The sequence below is a fragment of the Thamnophis sirtalis genome, unplaced genomic scaffold (assembly GCF_051295495.1).
Source record: "Thamnophis sirtalis isolate CommonGarterSnake01/CBP01778 unplaced genomic scaffold, rThaSir2_p1.2 scaffold_6, whole genome shotgun sequence".
Taxonomy (NCBI): Eukaryota; Metazoa; Chordata; class Lepidosauria; order Squamata; family Natricidae; genus Thamnophis; species Thamnophis sirtalis.
In genome coordinates this window covers 24,320,060-24,339,642 of record NW_028261386.1, presented here as the reverse complement: position 1 = coordinate 24,339,642, position 19,583 = coordinate 24,320,060, and the positions used below count along the sequence as shown (strand labels likewise).

Here is a 19,583-nt window from a genome sequence, read left to right as displayed (position 1 = left end):
GGGCAGTGGATACAGGTGAACAGTGACTATATGTTGTAATTAAAATCAACACAGCCAAGTGTTTTGCTTGTTTTATGAGGCATCAAGGAACTCTAAATGTTATTCCTTTAATACTTTCCACCCTGGCAAACTTGGAAAAATGCTCAGGGTTTTTTCTTTTTAAGAGGTAATTAAGTCATTGATTTCGCTTTTTAAAACCCCCTTAAGTATTGGAAAAATGCCCACAAACTACCCATTGTGCAGAGTAATGGTAAGAATCAATAATTTGCCAAGGGGTTTCCAACAGCAAGTGAATATACAACATTTTTTAAAAAATACCCAGCCTGGTCAACCTTGTTTTAATTGTTCCCCCCTCACCTTTACATTTTTTTAACATGAAAATGTAATTGACCCTTAATTATCGTTATTTGTATTTTTGTGCAGTTTTGCTAGGTGCTTTGAGAATTTTGCATTGGGGGGGTCATACATAACGCACACACAGCCTTGCATTTTGGCTGGAATACAATGTATGGTCTTCAGAAAAGTTTGAGACAACTTGAATTTGAGACACCTTGAGACTATTAATGCTAGCCCGATGAATAACCAAAAACATGCATATGCTGTAATTCTCTGAATCTTGTGAATATAGCAAAGTATCATAAGCAGTCTACATATGAGATGTTTTAAAGAGAAGTAGCTTGGCTCTGTCAATAGAGTGGAAGTTGTAAAAAGCTGAAGCACCAAGAAAATTCGTGTGCAGTGGCCACTATATTTCTGTAATCATTGTAGCTATTTTACAATTGCATCAGTGGTGGGTTTCAATTTTTTTTAGAACCTCTTCTATAGGTGTGGCCTGCTTTGTGGGAATGGCTTGCTGGCCATGTGACCGGGTGGGAGTGGCTTTCCAGCCATGTGACTGGGTGGGAGTGGCTTGGCAGTCATGTGACTGAGTGGGCATGGCCAACTTTTAAAGTGTGGTGAAACTCACTTAACAACGCTCTTGCTTAGCAACCAAAATGTTGGCTCAGAAACTCTGGCATTTGAAGCACGCAAGTTAAAGCTGTCAAGTTACAAGACCCTCGCACCCCTAACCCTTTAGAAAAAAAACCCCAGGGGTGTTCAAACTTGACAGCTTTAAGACTTGTGGACTTCAGCTCCCAGAATTCCCCCTCCAGTCATGCTGGCTCAGGAACTCTGGCATTAAAGTGTACAAGTCTTAAAGCTGTCACGTTACAAGACCCTTGCACCTCTAACCCTTTAGAAAAAAAATTGAGGGGTGTTCAAACTTGACAGCTTTAAGACTTTAAGGTTTAGATAGAACTCTTAGAGGCGGGTGGGACAATTGGTGAGCCAGCCAATCAGTGAGGGATGGGCGGGGCAAGCGTGGTGCAGATGGGCGGGGGGGAGGGAGCTGGAACTGGTTCTAAATGGCACGCTAGATTTGTGGAACCTCTTCTAAAGAAGAGGTTAGAACTGGCAGGAACCCACCTCTGTGTTGCATATAGATGACATGAGTTTAACACCCCTGAACTATGGTTCTCCAGATTGCAGTCAGAGAGTCCTCCCAGCTGTAGAGGGGTGTCCAACTCGAAGCCCATGGGCCAGATACATCACACGCTGGCCACGCCCATCACCAAAGGGGGGTAAAGTCATGATATATCACGTGATGACAACATGACGATGCAAGTTTGACACCCCTGCTCTTTGTGCAGATAGTAAAACATAACACTGCATTATGGCACCACATCAGGTCTTTAGATAAGAACAAAATGATGATGAAGTGATGAAGAAATGGAAGATCAGCCACTGGAGTTTTATATTTAATTTATCTCAGGCAAAATAAACAACATTGCTTTAATTTTCTGGTCAAAACCCACATAGCAAACAAAGTTTTCTAAACTTGTTTTTTTTTTAAACACATAAAGATAATATGAAGAAGTATGGATAAACTGTGCTGACCTCATGTAGGTCTAGAAATATAAATACCTTGTCAATTTCTTAGGCACCTTTTCCAGCTTCCTCCCTCTCCTCCCCCCCCATCCCTTCCTGTCCCTCAGGAATGAGATACTTGCATTCAAGACAATAGGATTACAAACATATTAATGGCTTCTAATCCTTCAAAACGTGCTTGTTTTCAACAGAAGCGTCAATTTTAGTAGCAAAATGTAAGCCCCATATTTATGAGGCATAATACCAATGCTTACCAGGAAACTTTAATTTCAAATTATAATTCAGTAGCAAATATGGAATCAGATCTGTGTTTGATCTATATTTATAAGAGTAGGGAAGATATGTACAAGCACCCCCCCCCCCAAGCTGTACCAATGTCGTTTACATCTAAACTTGCAACCTTATACCTAAAAACCCAGAAACATTGTGGTGGCTACAAGTAACTTTTCAAGTTAACCAGCTTATAATGGCTGAAACGCTTCCAAATTCTTAAACCCTGATGCCCTTCTGTACTTCTTATGGCTTTATACATTTATTTGAATCTGTATAATTGACAAGAGAGAGATCTATGTTTTAAACTGGTTCAAAAATTCAATAAATGAGGCTATTAAGGGAAGAAGATTTAGGGAGGGTGCACACATTCAGACAGGGCCATTAAATATATGTTTCTATACAACACAGAAAGATGCACAGTCTCTTCTGAGGAACCAGCATCCCCATGGGAACATCTTCAGTCAAAATAGATGTAGCAAGACCTAGCAAACATATTCTCCCTCACTAGGCTTTTTAGAACCCTTGGATCAACCAAGGAGAAATCTTACGTGTCATTTTATTTTATTTTTTGCTTATCCTGAGAACAGTGTAGAGGCTCATAAGCTACCCCACCCATCCCTGCCTGTGATTCCTTTCACCAGTGGGACAAACTGTATCACTTGATGCCAGAGGTACTGTCAAAAGGAAACAGAATATACTCGGAAGTCACTTTCTATGATGGGACGACTGGTGCAGATTCAGAGTTCAAAGTTTGGTTTAGAGAATCCTCACCTTGGGACTAGGATCCTCTCGTGCACACAGTGGCCCTTAGCAGCATTGTCCACAGAACACTGAAGGAAAAAAAAAAAGGTCTCTTCCTTGCCCTGAGCATGGCTTCTCCGTTGCTCTCAGAAGACAGACGTGACAAAATCAAAGACACAAGCAGTTTTTGGTGAGGCAGGATGGGGGACAGGATGTGAAAGTTGTGGAGGGATGGTTAAAAAATCCGTAAGTCAGCCCTCTCGATCACTCAAAAGAGACCTTCACAAGGTTGGCTCGCATCTTGGCTTGGTCTACAGCATCCAGGAGATTCTTTGCATCCACAGCCAGAGTATGCGAAGCCGTTAACATCTGGCGCTTGCACTCCTCGCTCAATGAGGTCATAGAATTTTGCTGAGCCAGACGCATCTTGTTGATCAGTTCCGCAAGGTCCTTATTTAGGAGCTTCTGGGTACCCTCAATCTGCCAATGGGAAACACACAGCAATAGAGGGCCATTAAATTAAATATTATTTCACTTTTAACAGGGAGTTTTAAGGCAACCCCAATTAACTCTTTTGGAGAAAAAAACCATATGATTCCGTATTTATTTGCTCTAAAGGTAAAGGTTCTCCTTGCACATATGTGCTAGTTGCTCATCTCCATTTCAAAGCCAAAGAGCCAGCGTTGACCAAAGACATCTCCGTGGTCATGTGGCTGGTGTGACTAAATGCCAGAGGCGCACAGAACGCTTCCCACCAAAGGTGGTCCCTATTTTTTTACTTGCATTTTTACGTGTTTTCAAACTGCTAGGTTGGCAGAAGCTGGGACAAGTAATGGGAGCTCACTCCGTTATGCGGCGCTAGGGATTCGAACTGCTAAACTGCCAAACTGCCAATCTTCTGATCAACAAGCTCAGCGTCTTAGCCACTGAGCCTCCGCATACCTATTTATTTACTTTAGCTTTTAGTAAAAAAAGTAATACATTCAAAATGCCAAAGGATATTTAATTATATATTTCAAAATAGATTAACAAACAGAACCTCAACTATGAAATACTATCAGCATATTAAAGGCTTCTTTATGCTGAGACAAACGATGTTGTAAAACTGGCAACTGAGTGTTGTCTATTCCGATAAGCATTAGTTTCACATATGCCATCTAATATGTCATCTTCTGGTGTTATTACTGACTCTCAGAATAAGTCCTTTCCAAATCTTGGATAAAAGGTTTTCTCATTTCTTTAAAGAGATGATACCAAGTATTGAATCTTGGACCTTCTGCAGGCGAAGCAAATTCTTTGCCACTGCCTTCGATCTCTGCTCAGTTCTTGCACTGGTAGATAGAGGATTTTAAATAAATTATTCTTATAATTGGCCACAATCCCTTGCCAGGAATTAGCCAAGGTTGGCAGGCCCATTTCTAATCCTTGATTTTTAAGAGGGAAAGTCTCACTTAGAAATCAGAAAGATTGACTGTTGATCAAGACTCACCTCAGTGCGTGAGGATGCAGGTAGAACCGGAAGGATGTCATCCACACTCCCAATGAGTTTTCGGAGAGAAAGACCCACATCCTACAAAAAGGAAAAAGTCAGAATGTAATGTGAAAATTCTTCCAGCTATTTCGGTTCATCGCATAAAGGTCCTAACTATAGAGGGAACTTGCATGAATGGAAGATGCAATCTAGAAAATAATTGCCTAGAGGAGTTTTTATTGCAGAATCCTATGAGACCTTTATGAGTTCTGTGAAAGACTAAACAAACAAATAAATATCCTTTAGGACACCATCAGTTTTTTTATGACTGCAGTTTTGCCTTTTGATTTGGGCTCTAGATTTTTTTTCTGTCATTTGCAGTTATGAGACCTGAGTAGATTTTGACACCCCCCTGCCAAAGTGTATGTCCAGCTTACCTTTGTGGTTTTTCTGAGCTTCTAATAGGCTTCTTATGCTCCCCATTGCCTTAATGATTCTTTTAACTCAGCTGACTCTATCAGGTACTTCCTAAAGAAATACTAATAAAATGATAATACTGACTTTCTAAATCCTAGCACACTACTTTGGCAGCTGCCTGCTACCTTGGTCCCTACAAATGGATCCTTTGTTTGTTCCTTCCTGTTCATTCTGGACTCTCTTACAGGCTTAGATTGGTTTCTACTTGAGGACAGTCTCATGTTTGTGTTATACTTCGCGCTGCTTTCTTTCTTTTCCATATACCATTCTGAGAACTTGTTCAGGGTAGGGTCAAATAAAAGAACATACTTTAACAACTAGAATATATCGCTCAGGTGGATGGTTGCTGACTTCATTCTTCAACCGCAGGACAGCCTTCACCAGCCCCATGACATCACTGTACACAGGATCATCTGTTCGATCGAGATTGGCTGTGGGAGTCGGCTGTAGGGACATCTGAAAAAGAGGGCACACAGTTACTCTCCAATAAGAATTCCCCAACCCAGAGGCATTCCTCTTCATTATTATCATTCTTGTTAATCACCCTTTTTACTTATTTTATTACCATGTAATGTAGAGTTTGGATTTTGGAAGGCTTCCAAAGGGACATAAAATAACAATTAGAAATGCAACAGAACATCTACCAGAATGAAGTTTGTATTTCATTTATAACTGAGATCCATACTGCTACGCATAATCAATAACATCCGCCAAGATTTTTATTTTTTCCCTTTACATGTACAGATTTTTAAAGTTTCTGTTGGACTTCTATCAATTCTGAGGTTCCTCCATGCTAATTTCATTTTTCCTCTGGTAGCCCATTTCAGCACCAGTTTTGTCAGAGTTCATTATGTTTGGGTGAAACACTGGAATGGGCACTTTGCAAGGATTTTGGGCATAAAGAGAGTCCTCCCCCCCCCTCTCTCTGTCTGTGTGTGTATAAATTTTTATTTATTTCCAAGATGAAAGGACAGATTCAAGGAAAAAACCCTACAACCCAAAAACAGAAAATGTGTGTATGGGAGAGAGCTTGATCTCAAAACTTTGGAAGGAGTTGTGTTCTCTGCAAGTGTATGCACAAGACACTTCCTGTGGAACTATCAGCAAAGCTACACCAACATCACACAGAAACAAATATGGACACACACAGGGAAAGCAAGGACAGTAACCATGCTGAGCTTCTCATTGGGATAAGTCCGTCTTACCAGGTAGACCAGAAACGAAACACAATAAAAAACTAATTCTACCTTATTGTACACAGCCAAGGTGTAAGAGCCAAGGTGGCGCAGTGGTTAAATGCAGCACTGCAGGCTACTGCTAGATCAGCAGGTCAGCGGTTCAAATCTCACCGGCTCAGGGTTGACTCAGCCTTCCATCCTTCCGAGGTGGGTAAAATGAGGACCCAGATTGTTGGGGGCAATATGCTGACTCTCTGTAAACCGCTTAGAGAGGCCTGAAAGGCCTATGAAGCGGTATATAAGTCTACTGCTATTGCTATATTGTAAAGCTACATTAACAGAATCTTGTAAATCCGAAAGGAAATCTTCTCCGATCATCAGCTTTACAGCCTTGAAAACTAGGGAGGGCCCTTCTGAAGCCTTTTGCTGTACCCACTATGCATCTTTGCTGTCTCCTAAGCAGCATCTTTTCATCCCGTCTCCTAAGCTCTTTCTCACATACCATTACACTGCTTTTCAACATTTGAAGGAAGGGAGCTTTTTAGAATCAATTCACAGTGCAAGGCTCCTCTCTGAAATCTTTCTGTTATCTGTTATACTTGGTCCCTCAGTGTTAAGTTGATAGAGAAACAAGGCTGGGACTGTAAATGTAATGGTCTGTGAATAACCTGGAGAGAGAGGAGAAAGAGTGGCAGCCCAGACAATGTCTGATCGATGAAATCTGAATCCAAACCAGAAATGCAATTTGAGAAAACATTTCAAAATTAACCTTCTCCAGTTCTCTACAATGTAAAGGCAGGACGTAGGAGGTGACCAGGCTGAACCTGAGGAAGGGGTCAAATGCGTTATCAGTCACGAGTCCCTTCGTGCCCACAAGGGATCCAAGTCCAGACCATCTTGAATTCCTTTGATTCTTATGTATCGCCACATTGCTTGGACTATTAGTTCCGATTCTTGTAGAGAGCTTAACCTTGCAATAAATCTTTATGCTCATTTGAACTGCCTGGATGTCCTGATTTCCCTGAAAATCCTCAGGGATGACTCACACCCTGGTCAGTCCTTTTTTATTCTCCTACCATCTGGAAAGAGATATATAAGCATAGGCAGCCTAGCACAAACAGGCTGAAGAACAGTTTTTATCCATGGGCTGTCAGACTCCTGAATGAAAAATAACTCTACAACAACATAGTACAATTGACTTGGGGGCCAGAGCGATATGCAATAAGCTCGCATATGACTGGGTGTTTGTTAGTAGGATTTTACTGGGTTACGGATTTTTTTTGTCTTTCACTGTGAGTTGTATTGTGTTGGGTGTGTGTGCACGAAGGGTGGCTCAGCCAATCTCATTGTAGACATGTTGTACTCTGACAGTAAAGGTTTGGATTTGAATTTGAATTTCCCTGGGACTTGACATAAGGAGGGGGAAAGCACTTTCCAACTTGCATGTTTGATGTTAACCTTTTGAGATAGTTCAGACTAGGAAACAAAAAACACAAATAATATACTAGTTTTATTGTAAGGTTACAATGACAAAAGGAACCTACCATCCTAGTTACTCACAATTGGAAACTACTTTGGAAAAAAATGTATACTTTTCCAATGGGAATTTTCTCATCTTTCCTCCCAGTATGAGGATAGATCAATTGATGCATGTGGAAAATCACACCAGACCTCTTGCATGAACTACTTGATTTCTGGCTTCAGATGAAGAAGAGATAGATAGTTAAAAATAAAGATCAATTATGTACCTGTGGTCCAAGCCTGGGTGGCTTTTTGGGTGGTCCTGTAAACTCAGCTAAGCCATCAATAAAGAGAAACAAAAGAAATTATTATTATTGTTATATGCTTTATTCATTAAACATGAAACTCAGTCAACTGAACATTCAAAAATGCATCACAAATACCATTGATTGGTGCTAATGATTGACACGGGTTGCTGCCAGCATCCTAGGTACCAACCAAGTACTTTCTTAAAATGTACGATGTTCCAAGTAGCACAGGTTTTTTTTTTTTTTGCATTTCTGCTGGTGTTATTGAAGAAAGCTGCAATTTGTTGATGTATCTTTTAAAATTTTTGGATATGGTACCAAGTGCCCCGATGACAATGGGTATCACTGTTGTTATTATTATTATTTATTGTCAATAACATCGTAGCAGCAGCCATGAAATGATGAAATATTTCTTTAAAAAGAAAACATCCTCATGTTTTTAATCAATCAGATAACAGATTATATATCGGGACCGCCTCCTGCCACATACCTCCCAACGACCTATAAGATCTCACAGATTGGGCCTCCTTCGGGTACCATCGCCCAGGCAATGCCGACTGGCGACTACTCGCGGGAGGTCCTTTTCTGTAGCTGCCCCGGCCTTGTGGAATGACCTACCTGCAGAGATCCAGACCCTTCCCACTCTCTCGGCCTTCCGTAAAGCCACTAAAACCTGGCTGTTCCGGCAGGCCTGGGGCTGTTGACCCCGAAATATGGCCCAGCCCCACTTGGAATGGAGTGCATGGTGTGTTTTTTAAATCTATCTTTTCTTTCCTTCTCTCCTTTTTGATTTATTTGTATTGTTAGCCGCCCGGAGTCTTACGGGATTGGGCGGCATATAAATGTTATTAAACTTTAAACTTTAAAACATTTACACAAATATTAAACTCTACAACCCATAGGATAGTTCACTTCAAATTTGGCAACTTTAAGATGAGTGGGCTTCAACTCTCAGAATCCCCTAGCTTATATTCCCATCTCTTAAAGTTGTCAAATTTGAAAACCACTGGAATAATGGGCAAACATCCTTCATTGTACAGGAGGAGAGGCAAAATACACAGAATCAATGGAAAAATAGATAAAAAAATAGATAACAATAATTTGTGAAGAACAGTCTGCTTGGGTGAGATACTCACTGTAGCTTGTTTCCTTCTCTGGCAGTTTCTGAAAAGAATAAAACAAAACAAAATCAATAAACCCTTTGACACCTGCAGCAAAATGCTACACAAAGGCTTCAACCTCAGAAGGAAGCTCCAGCTTTCCAAGGATTGAAGTTCTAGTCCACCAAGCAGAGAAATCATTTGGAGATTTGATGCATCAGAGGGATAGATCACACACTTCTAGGCAGTTGTCTGGACTCCTCTTTTATTATCGTATGGAACTCTGTTTGGGGAGGCATCAGTAATAACAGCTTTCCTTTTCCTCCATTGGAGAATAAAGCAAGGGTCACACAAACAACTGCAAAGTTGGTGTTGGAGAGAAAGAAGGAAGGAAAGTCAAGCAAAGCCCCACAGCTCCCAAAACAGCAGTATAACAATGATTCAGTAAAGAACTACAATTGTACTGAAGACTCAAGGTCTACCCTCAAAAGAACTGGGGAGTTCTAGGAACTACAGCATTGTTTCTCAATCCTGGGAACTTTTAAGGCAGGGGTGTCCAAACTTGGGAACTTTAAGACTTGTGAACTTTAACTCCCAGAACTCCCCAGCCAGCCATGCTGGCTGGGGAGTTCTGGGAATTGAAGTCCACAAGTCTTAAACCCAAATTTGGATACCCCTGCTTTAAGGGTTGCATGGACTTCAATCCCCCAAAATCATACCAACTGGGGAATTCTGCGAGTTGAAATCCAGGCACCTTTAAGTTGCCAAGGTTAGAAAAACAGAATAACAGCAAAGGGTGGTTTGGCAGTAAAATATGGAGGGATACAGTATAAAGGAGAGTCCATTATTACATGTAACAAGTCTCAGGTGAGATTGTGAACTGTCAATCTAGAAGAAAAAAATGTAGTATGAGGAACAAAAATGAAAGAAAAGGGTATTTAAAAATAAAGTAAATATAGGCAGTCCTCGTCTTGCAACCATCACTGAGCCCAACATTTCTGTTGCTAAGCAAGACAGTTAAGTGAGTTTTGCCCATTTTGTGATTTTTTGTCACAGTTATTAAGAGAATCACTGCAACCTGATTGTAAAACCTAATTCTCCAGAAAGTTTAGAGAGAAAGAGAAAAAAACCAGACTCCATACTGGTCTGGGATGATTGCTCAAAGCATGGTGTTATTTTTTGACCTGTGAGCTAGCAGAAAAATAAACCAATATAAACTATGCTCTGATCATCCCCAATTTCCTATTCTAGCCTTGAAAACTATAGTATAGTTAACCAGTGATCTATCCTTACTGTTCTAATGGGGAACAAGTAAAGGACACCAGTCAGTAGATTTCCCTGTTTTTAATTAAATGAATTAATTTAAAGGCTGCCCAACTCCAAACAACTCTAGGTGTCTTAAAAGCGAGAAATAATAAAAATTGAAAAACAGATCATGGGCATCGTGAAAAGAAAACCACACTGAACAATATTTGCTTCCCATTTAAAACAACTTAGTTTTGTACCTTCCGTCGTAAATTTGCTTCATTGCACTGTACATTAATTTGCAAATTATTTTTGGCAAATTGGCAAAGATGGCACAAAGTGTACACTTTCTCAAACATTTATCTTAAAACCACAATTCTGCATAAAAGCAAGTCTAATATTACTTAATATATTAATGGTTTATTGATATATTTCCAGACCTGCATCCTTCTATTAATTATTTATATACTTCCAGACCTGCAACCTTCTCACCAACCTACTGAAAGAAGTAAGACCTGTGAAAAGGTGCATTTTTTAAAAAAATTAGGTGCTCATAGTTTGGGAAAACATATTTCTAAATCAAGGAAATGCAGAGAAGGAAACCCTGCTGCTGAACCCAAATAATAAACATCCTGTGGCTGTTTTGGGGGGAAAAGAATTTGTTTGGATATTCTGTTGGGTTTTCTCCCCATGGTCATTTGATTCAGTCACTGGCTAATTTCTATGATTGTTTTTCAGACTTTTATCTGGTTTTGAAATTGTCAGCAGAAGAGATAAAGGCTATGAAAGAGTGGAGAGAGCAGAGGTTGTGCCGTGATGCCAGGGAAGGTGACCCTTTGAGTAAACTTACTGGGGGGTTAGAATTGCTCTTCACAGAAGCCATGGGGTCCTGTGATAGAGAAGAGGGGCAAAATCAATAAGAATAATAACACCAAGTATTTTGAGTGATGCACTGAGTGAAGAAATAACTTGCCACCCAAGGTGAAACCTGGAGCACCTAAATTGGCAAAAATCCAGCTTTCAACCCAAGAGAACTCATTTAAAGAAATGTTAAATCTCAGTTTAAATAAGTGGGAAAACCAAGCTTTGCTATTTGGAACCCCTAGCAGGCTGATCTACAAAAAGAAAAGAAAATGCTCTTAAGTAGTTCCACACTGGCTATTTTAAGCTTTTCCATATGGGCCCTTGGGCTGGTTTTTCAGTATTGTATAACTCTCCCATCCAATCCCCTTTGGTTTCTACCACAAGCAACAAAAGGACCGTGTTACGTGAAACAGCCTTCCCTGAATTTAATAAGATAGCTGGAAGGTAACGAATCTTATTATCCCAATGGTTCTGTTCTGCTTCCTTCACTCACTGACCAAAGCTTTTTCTTCCTGCCGAAGCCACTGATAGTCCTCCACCATCTGCTTCTGCTGTTTATCGAGGAGCTGACGCATTTTAGCCCGTTCCATCTCCCACAGCTGCTGGGCTTCTTCCCGGCTACTGGGTCTAAGGAAATCCTCCTCCTTAGAAAAGAAGGAAAAGAATGGAAAGTGAGAGGCTTTCCCCACCCTCTGAGATAGCACTTCCAAATCTCTACCCAGTTACCAGTCCTAACAAATTACCTTAGGAATTGGGACACGTGTGAGCCAGAATTAAAGGTGATATGATATGATGTGGATATGAATTTCAGGGAGGAGTCACCTGAGATAGAAAGATCATTCAGGCTACCATATTTGGGCTGCAACAATGTTGATGACCACTGCATGGTAGCAGACCTACAGATTTTTCTGTATCTCTTCGCTGCTATCTAGTGGTTATCAATATTTTTGCAGCTGAGAGAGAGAGGGGAAGAGGGGGAGAGGGCAGGAGGGCGGGAGAGAGAGAGGGGGGGCTAAGGGTATCTCACTGCAGAGGGTTTGGGCCCTCAGAGGGATGAGGGACAACTTACAGTTCTAGATAGCCATTGTTGAATGTTGATATAAGGGGGAGGAAGAATTTGCTAAGTAGCTTTTATAGGGACCATAACGTGGCTAAGCTTAAGACTGATATGACTTTTGGAGTTTAAGAAAAAAGGGAGAGTTGGTGGGGGGTGGATTTAAAGGATACATTGAAAGTTTAATTAGTCTAAAATCCAAAGAAATTCTGGAACCATACCAAAACAAAAATGGAGCACAACCTTTTATGAGCATTCTGTAGCTCTTTCCTTTGGCAAAATAAATAGCAGAGCCAATTGGCTTCAACAGTACTTCAATAAATAATTCCAATGTACTTCAAATATGTTTGTCAGCGGAAATTGCTAACAGTAAAGCAGATTAAAAGCGTCTGTCATTCCATTTGCAGAGGAAGGATGTTCCAACGTGCAGCTCTGGATCTATTTAATTGCCAAACCATTTTGTCCAACCAAGAAATCTGAAATGCACTGAGGACAAGTTCTCAAATTGTGTTCGTTCCTATGTTTGGTCATATCACTTTTCTTGTTATGGGCACACCCCACTTTTTACTTCTTAAATGAAACCTGGGCTGAAGGTTCTTGGATTCCTCAAACTTTTTCTAGGAAAGTCTCAAAGAGCCACACAATGGCTTCGGCTCAGAGGTAAGTAAGGAATAGAGATGAAAAAAGGAAAAAGGTTGTACTTGGTTAGCATGAATTCACTCATCAGGACTCCTTTTGATTTAATATGTTTTTATCATTGTTTCCTGAACAAAGGAAGATCTTGGCTATGTAAGATTTATTATTATAGGGGTCAACATTACAGGCAAAAAAATAACAATTTCAAGCACAACCATTCCTCCCCCTCCCCGCCCCATATCAACCCTCTAAGGCAATAGAATGTTCTAGAACCTTCCTCAATAGATAGGACTGTAATGAAAGCAGGCTAGGCAGGACTAATCGATAAAAAAGACATGTAAGCGAATTAGGCAAGAACATTTGCATAAGCAGTAAAAGAGTAGCACAAAGAACAATAGCTATAAAACAAAGCAAGATAAAGTCCTCCTTCCGGAGCATAGCTTCTCACATACAGCTGTTGATTTGTTGCCTGTACCTCTAAAAGATGTAGGCCTGCTTCCGATTGTATATTTCAACCCCACAAAGGCTTACGTTGTGGTCCATCTCACCCACCTTCATTATTAGAGGTTTTTTTTTAATATATTGTGGCAATTTGCTGCTAGAGAACCTCAGCCAGACTTTGGGTGAATGAATGGAATCACCTAGCAATATGCATGAAAATAGAACCAACTAGTCTCCTGAACTCATATCTAGTCATCCTTTATTGGAGTGAGTCAGGCTGCTTGTTGCCTAGCAACATATATTAGGAGCTTGGGGAAAGACTGAAACTTTTGTCAATGTGACAAAAGAAACAGGAAAGCTACTTCAGAGTGCTTCCTAAGGTTCTCCATTTAAGGTGGTTTTTTTTTTGCAGTTTTTTATTTAACAATTGGAACCTCTTGGTGAGGAAAGCATGATAATGACCAAGTCTGTTCTCAGGCTTCCACATCTATCTGTACTTGAATGTTTGAATGTTAAAATAAAGTCTACATGCACCTTATTTATGTATTGATTGTATGAATATTTGCTGTTTTTTTCAAGAGGGCTTACATAGGAGAGGATCTCCCAAACAATGACCCTATGAAGTACACTGGGCTGAGAAGAACTTAAACTTGTGTTGCCCTGCCCAAACCCAACACTATACTGGCACCCAATGCATCTGACAACTTTCATAGGGCATCTGGTAATTTGATAACTGACAACCCACCAACAGCAAATGGAGATTCATTCTACCCAAGTTCAGCATATGAAAACTCAAGCTGTGTTTTTGTCATCTTAGTCACAAAATTCAGTTCATAACCCAATCTTGGGATTAATTACTATTTTTTAAATTTAGGAATGGATATGCCTATCTATATCTGTGGTTACACATTGGTGTAGAGTTGTGCATGTTAAAATAATTCAACTGAAGGACATGTTGTTAGGTCTTAGAGCTTCAGAACTTGACCCTGAGGGATTAAATGTGAAAAATGCAGAAAACCAGCAGACCAGGGTCTGAAACTGAGCAATATTTAGGGCCATTCCTCATGATGTTGGCTTGATCTCACCTTCATTCCATAAAGGCAGCTTAAAACTCCCCTTAGCTTTCCTGGTATTAAAGGGTTTTCCCTTTAAGCAGCTGATTATTGATTGTGGTAGAATGGTTGCATGGTGAACTTGGGAAGAGGAACAGATGGTTAAATCCATCCATCTGCCTTCCACCATATTGAGCTGAATGTTCAGTGCATGTTTTTCATCTTGGCTAGTGATATGTGTGTGGAAAGGAAAGTCAGGGGAATGCATCAGTCTCTCTTGTCAACATGCTCTGTCCACTGTAAGTAACAGCAACATCATTTGCCACAACTGTGTGTGTGGTAGGCCAGGCACTGCCAATGGGAGAAGGAATTTTCATGCCACTGTAGCTTTCTGCTGGCTTAAAGGCTGATGGATAGTAATTTATTTCAGTCATGAGAAAAAGTTCTGAATCACTCTATGGTGGAACCTGATGGACAGGGGAGCAAAGGTAATAGCCAATCAGGAAGCCAAGCAACATGTTAATTTGCTTCCTTGGGCATTGTTTTTCACATTGAAGGAAAAATCTGAAATATTTCATGTAAGTAGCCTTAACGTGATTCGTTCCAAAAATAAAATAATCAGCAAATATCCTTCCCTTCTGTCCAGATTAGTCTCCTGGTCGGGAGGAGATAGTTTTAACCATTTCTCCTATAGGCAGTGTCAAATCAGGTTGGAATGGTGGAGGATGGCATCCATTTTTTGATGATTTATTTATTATTATTGTTTTATTGCTGCTGTTAAAGAATATTGTTATTATAAATTTTATCAATTATTCTGGGCAGCTTTGGGAGAAAGAGCAGTCTCAACTGAAATATCCTCATAGAAACAAATGCTCCCATTGGAGCTGTGTGTGCGCCAATTAAGCCATAAAACATTTCATCTAATTTGGCCTTGAGATTTAATTTTTGAGAGTATTGGTGGTGATGTGAGGTAAAACTTGAATTCAAGTAATTTGACCTATCTTCAGAAAACGAGACAACCCAGGATGTCATTAGCACTGTATTATAATCTTAACTTACAATAACTCTGTAAAGTAGATCAGTTAGATGGAAAGCCCAAGGCTAGGAGGGAGAGGACTAAGGAAAGTCTTTTTGAAGTTGAGTGGTCTTCAGAAATCTAATATATAAATCTAAATAAATCAGGTGTGTGTGAGATTCTAAAGTGACACCTTGCCATCTCCCACTGAGCCAAGAGCCAAGCTCTTCTGGATGGTAATTAAGATACTGGTCAGAATGGTGAGACCCATCTCCCAGAATGGGTCCATCTTCAGCCACAGAAATTCACTTAGTTACTCTCAGTCCTATGTACTTCACAATATTGTTGCTGTGAGCACAAATAGAAGGGGGGCTGCTACCCATATCACGTTAAACTTCTGGAGTGAAAGACAGGTTATAAATCTAATAAATAGAATAATTGGGAGACATCTTCTCAGTTCATCAATAAAAAAACCCCGTCTTTTCTCTTATTCCATTTCCTTTTCATTACTGTGCTGACATTGCTCATCAATTTTATCAGGTTGAAAATTACTAACTTGAAGCGAACTCTCTTGAAAATTTATTGAAGGAAATATAAAACATAGAGTGTATGGGAGATTGCAACTCTTGTAGTCTCACAACAATCTACTAAGGTCAGCCAAGGCTTTCCACTCACTCACTCATTCACTCACATCAATGTCTCTCCCCCCCCCGTTGCCTTTTTAGCCTTGAAGGCGCCATCTTGCATTTGTTTTCAGGCTGAATCTCAGGCCAGCTGGCCAGCTTTGTCTTACCCTCATGCTGTGGCGCTTGAAGACATTGTGTCTGTTGAGAGGTGGGGTATGCAGAGAGTTGACAGGTGATGGGTACTCGATGGGGCTGGTGAGCGTTGGTGAGCTGGCACACAGACCCTCGGGCACCTGGAAAGGTGGAAGGAAAAGGCAGCGGGCACAAAACAATAGACACAGCATAAGCAGTAGGCACACAAACTGAGCAGAGAAAGCACTCCAGAAACACTTATATAAGACATTGTTCCATATTTTAGCAAGCAATACTAGATATTTTTGCCAGAGAAGCTTTTTAAGATTTTTGGAACAGATTTTAGAATCCACATGAAGAAGCACTAGAAATTATCAGGTCTGGTGTCTTTATTTTACTTCAGAAAAAGGAAGTCGCCTTAAAGTTTTAATTTGCCGTCAGTTCCTCTCAATTGTGAAAGCCTCTTTTAAAACTTCACATACGTATATTGACATTTTAAATGTTTAAAACTGAGATTCCCAAGTACAGGACAGTACATTTTGTTAACTGTCTTGAAAAATATGTGCCATCCTTTTATAGTGAAAAGAAAACATCAAAATATCAGCAAACAATACCAGCAGGTTTAAGGATGTCCATGTTTGAAATCTCTTCACACAAAAAAACATGGGCAAAATTAATAGACCAAATTATATAAGGTAAAGGTAAAGTTTCCCCTGCTGGTTATGTTCAACTCTAGGGGGTGATGTTGATATCTGTTTTCTGGAGGGAGCCCAAAGATATTTTCACTGTTACCTTACCACAAAAGTGGTACCTATTTATCTACTTGAATTTGCATGCTTTCAACTATAAACACACAAATACGGTAAATAAACAGATGGGTGGGGGGGTCATTACAGAAATGGAAATGGGGATATGAATGAAATAAATTATCTTTAAAATTGGCATAACTAGCCCATAGGGTGCAATGCAGGACAAGAATAATACAAGAATACAACATTCTGATTAGATTTTTACAAGTGCATCTTAAGCAAAGTGATATATTTGCAGAAATGCAAGCTCTCCTTTCAAAAGTAAATGTCAGGTAAACAAACCAAATGCAATACAATAAAGTGGTAAGATCAGTCAATGTGGTGAACTTTTCAATTAAATTAAAACAGAGATGTAATTGCAGGTGAAGATTTTGAAAGTTTATATGCAAACACAGAAGGATCACGTTGATTACTTGGTTTAGAAATGCAGAGAGTTACAAGACCATGCTTTTATTTTGAAATGATGCTCTCATGCTGGAAGGTGAAAAAAGTTAAGATGGTGGCTATGATCATGTGATTATAAATTATGTGATTGATAAACATGCGTCACAGAAAGGGGCCTAACCCTAAACCTTGCCTACCCCATTGTCAAAGTTTTGCAGAGGACCTATACATAATTGTCTTTCTTATATGCTTTCCCTCCTCTAGGTGCACTTCAACAAAACTTTTAAGGAAAGAGGACAGAATAAGTGAATGGTATTTCTTAATCAGAATTTGTAGGGGAGGCCATCCCTCTGGAATCACCTCTGGAGGAAAACATCAAGCAGCTACTGCATATCCAACAGGGAATGGGAATGAGGGAAGGAAAGTGGTACTCACCAACAACTCAGAAGAAATGAATAAACATAAGCCAAGAAAAAGCCAATTGCAAAAGAGATGCTTTAGTTCTGAAAAGCATGAATAGAACAAAAGTAGCATTCAGAAACCTCTTGGATCTTACCTGGAATTGAAGTTTGGGGGCCAGTAAATTGGTCTGAGGAGGTGGTTTGTACTTTGGTCTGCTGGGCTGAGAGGAATAAGAAAAACAACTACATAGCAAGGCTGCTAACAGAGGAGGATTGACTCACATATCTGGAAATAATTGCTATATTTGCCTATTTCAATATCTTAACTTTTTAAACAGCAAATCTATAAATATTTGTAAATATGCACAAACATACGCTTCATGCACACTGCAGAAATGTATAGAATAAAAGGAGCTGGAAGGGACCCTGGAGGTCTTCTGGTCCAGCCCCCTGTTCAAGCAGGCTAACCTATACCATTTCAGATAAGTGACTGTCTAGACCAGGGTGTCACACTCAAGGCCCAGGTTGCAGAAGGCAGTGGCAGCCAAAAACGGAGCTCAGGAGCCCGTTTTCATTGGCAGAGCATTTGGGCCTCCATAGGCACCCCTGACACAAGTGATGTCGAGCTGGCCACACCCACCCTGGCCCCTGGAGGTCAAACACAACCCTGATGCAGCCCTCAATGAAATTGAGTTTGAAACCCCTTGCCTAGACTCTTAGAAGCATCCAGTAATGGAGTGCCCACGATTTCTGGAGTGTAACAGTACAACATCTCCATTAAATCAATGAAACAAAAATGACCACTCTCAATAATAATACTTATTATGTTCTAAACCCTTAATGAAAACCAGTTTGTGTAGTGCATAAGGCATCAGGCTAGAAACCAGGAGTTTTTGAGTTCTAGTCCAGCCTTAGGCACAAAACCACCTCGGTGATCTTGGCCAGTCACATTCTCCTAACCCTAGGATGTAGGCAATGGCAAATCACTTCCAAAATCTTGCCGAGAAAACTACAGGGATTAGTCCATGCAGTTGTAGGAATAAGACATATTTGAAGGCTTAAAAATATTTTTAAAACAGGCATGATGAATTAAGATGTTAGTTATGTTAATCACATAATTTTATTACAATGGTCATCCCAGATGGTCAAAGAAAAAGAGGAAATAAAAGAAATGGAGTTAGGGTTTTATTCCTGCAGAAATTTCAACCGACTGTCTTCTATTGACATTGAGAAATGTTTTTCATCATAATGCAGCTCAAATATATCTTCCGATGAAGTTTATGTTGTTTACTGTATAATGTATTGAATGCAGAACTATTGGCTTTCATTCCTAAACCTTTGCAATGTCCAAATGTTTCTTTCCTCTTGTTTTATTACCATGACAATATTTGAGAGAATAATAACATGTGGACAATGACTTTCTGACTATCAGAATCAGGAGCTTTTAGCCAAACAGCCTGCCACCCACCACACATATGTCTAAGTTAGTCTCCTTTTATTGTCTTCCATCTTCTTATGAAATGTAGTCAGTAATCATGACATTTTCACATTTTTTACTGGATGACACAGAGAATGTAACTTACTTTATTATCAGTCATGAGTTTTGTTTTGCCTTTCCAATTATTCTGCTGTATATAACAACAGTGAAAACATTTTTAAAATATTGCCTGGGAGGACAGATTATGATGATCAGACGCTGAAAATAAAATTATTCAGAACTCAAGAGTTGGTGGTGGATTAGTAACTGATGTAATTGGGGGTATATTCTCTGCAAACGTTAATATTGAATTGGTGACATTTTAAGAAGTATGGATTTTTATTCATTTTGTATTGAACTGATTGTGGCTGATAATCAACAAAAAAGCCTGAAGATCAGCTCAGGAGTGAAATATATATTACCGTTGCTTTTTTAAAAGGGTGAATCCCGAGGAATCACAGAAATGGCAACTACAGTGCAGTGGTGGGATTCATTTTTTTTTACTACCG

At 39.8% G+C, this 19,583-nt stretch overlaps 1 protein-coding gene across 4 annotated transcripts in view; it reads right to left on the bottom strand.

Moving 5' to 3' along the window:
* Nucleotides 1-1,785: 1,785 nt before the first annotated feature.
* Nucleotides 1,786-19,583, bottom strand: part of PTK2B (protein tyrosine kinase 2 beta) — a 117,197-nt gene continuing 99,399 nt past the window's right edge. The window contains exons 23-31 of one of the 4 annotated variants that reach the window (XM_087717427.1): nucleotides 17,753-17,818; nucleotides 16,039-16,164; nucleotides 11,545-11,691; nucleotides 11,034-11,072; nucleotides 8,975-9,002; nucleotides 7,818-7,873; nucleotides 5,201-5,347; nucleotides 4,433-4,513; nucleotides 1,786-3,423 (exon numbers count right to left, since the gene is read on the bottom strand). In XM_087717427.1, coding sequence (XP_087573553.1) covers nucleotides 3,208-3,423; nucleotides 4,433-4,513; nucleotides 5,201-5,347; nucleotides 7,818-7,873; nucleotides 8,975-9,002; nucleotides 11,034-11,072; nucleotides 11,545-11,691; nucleotides 16,039-16,164; nucleotides 17,753-17,818 — 906 coding nt within the window. In that variant the 3' untranslated portion in view covers nucleotides 1,786-3,207. The remainder of the gene's footprint in view (nucleotides 3,424-4,432; nucleotides 4,514-5,200; nucleotides 5,348-7,817; nucleotides 7,874-8,974; nucleotides 9,003-11,033; nucleotides 11,073-11,544; nucleotides 11,692-16,038; nucleotides 16,165-17,752; nucleotides 17,819-19,583) is intronic. The other 3 variants (XM_087717428.1, XM_087717429.1, XM_087717430.1) reach the window with 3 other exon arrangements.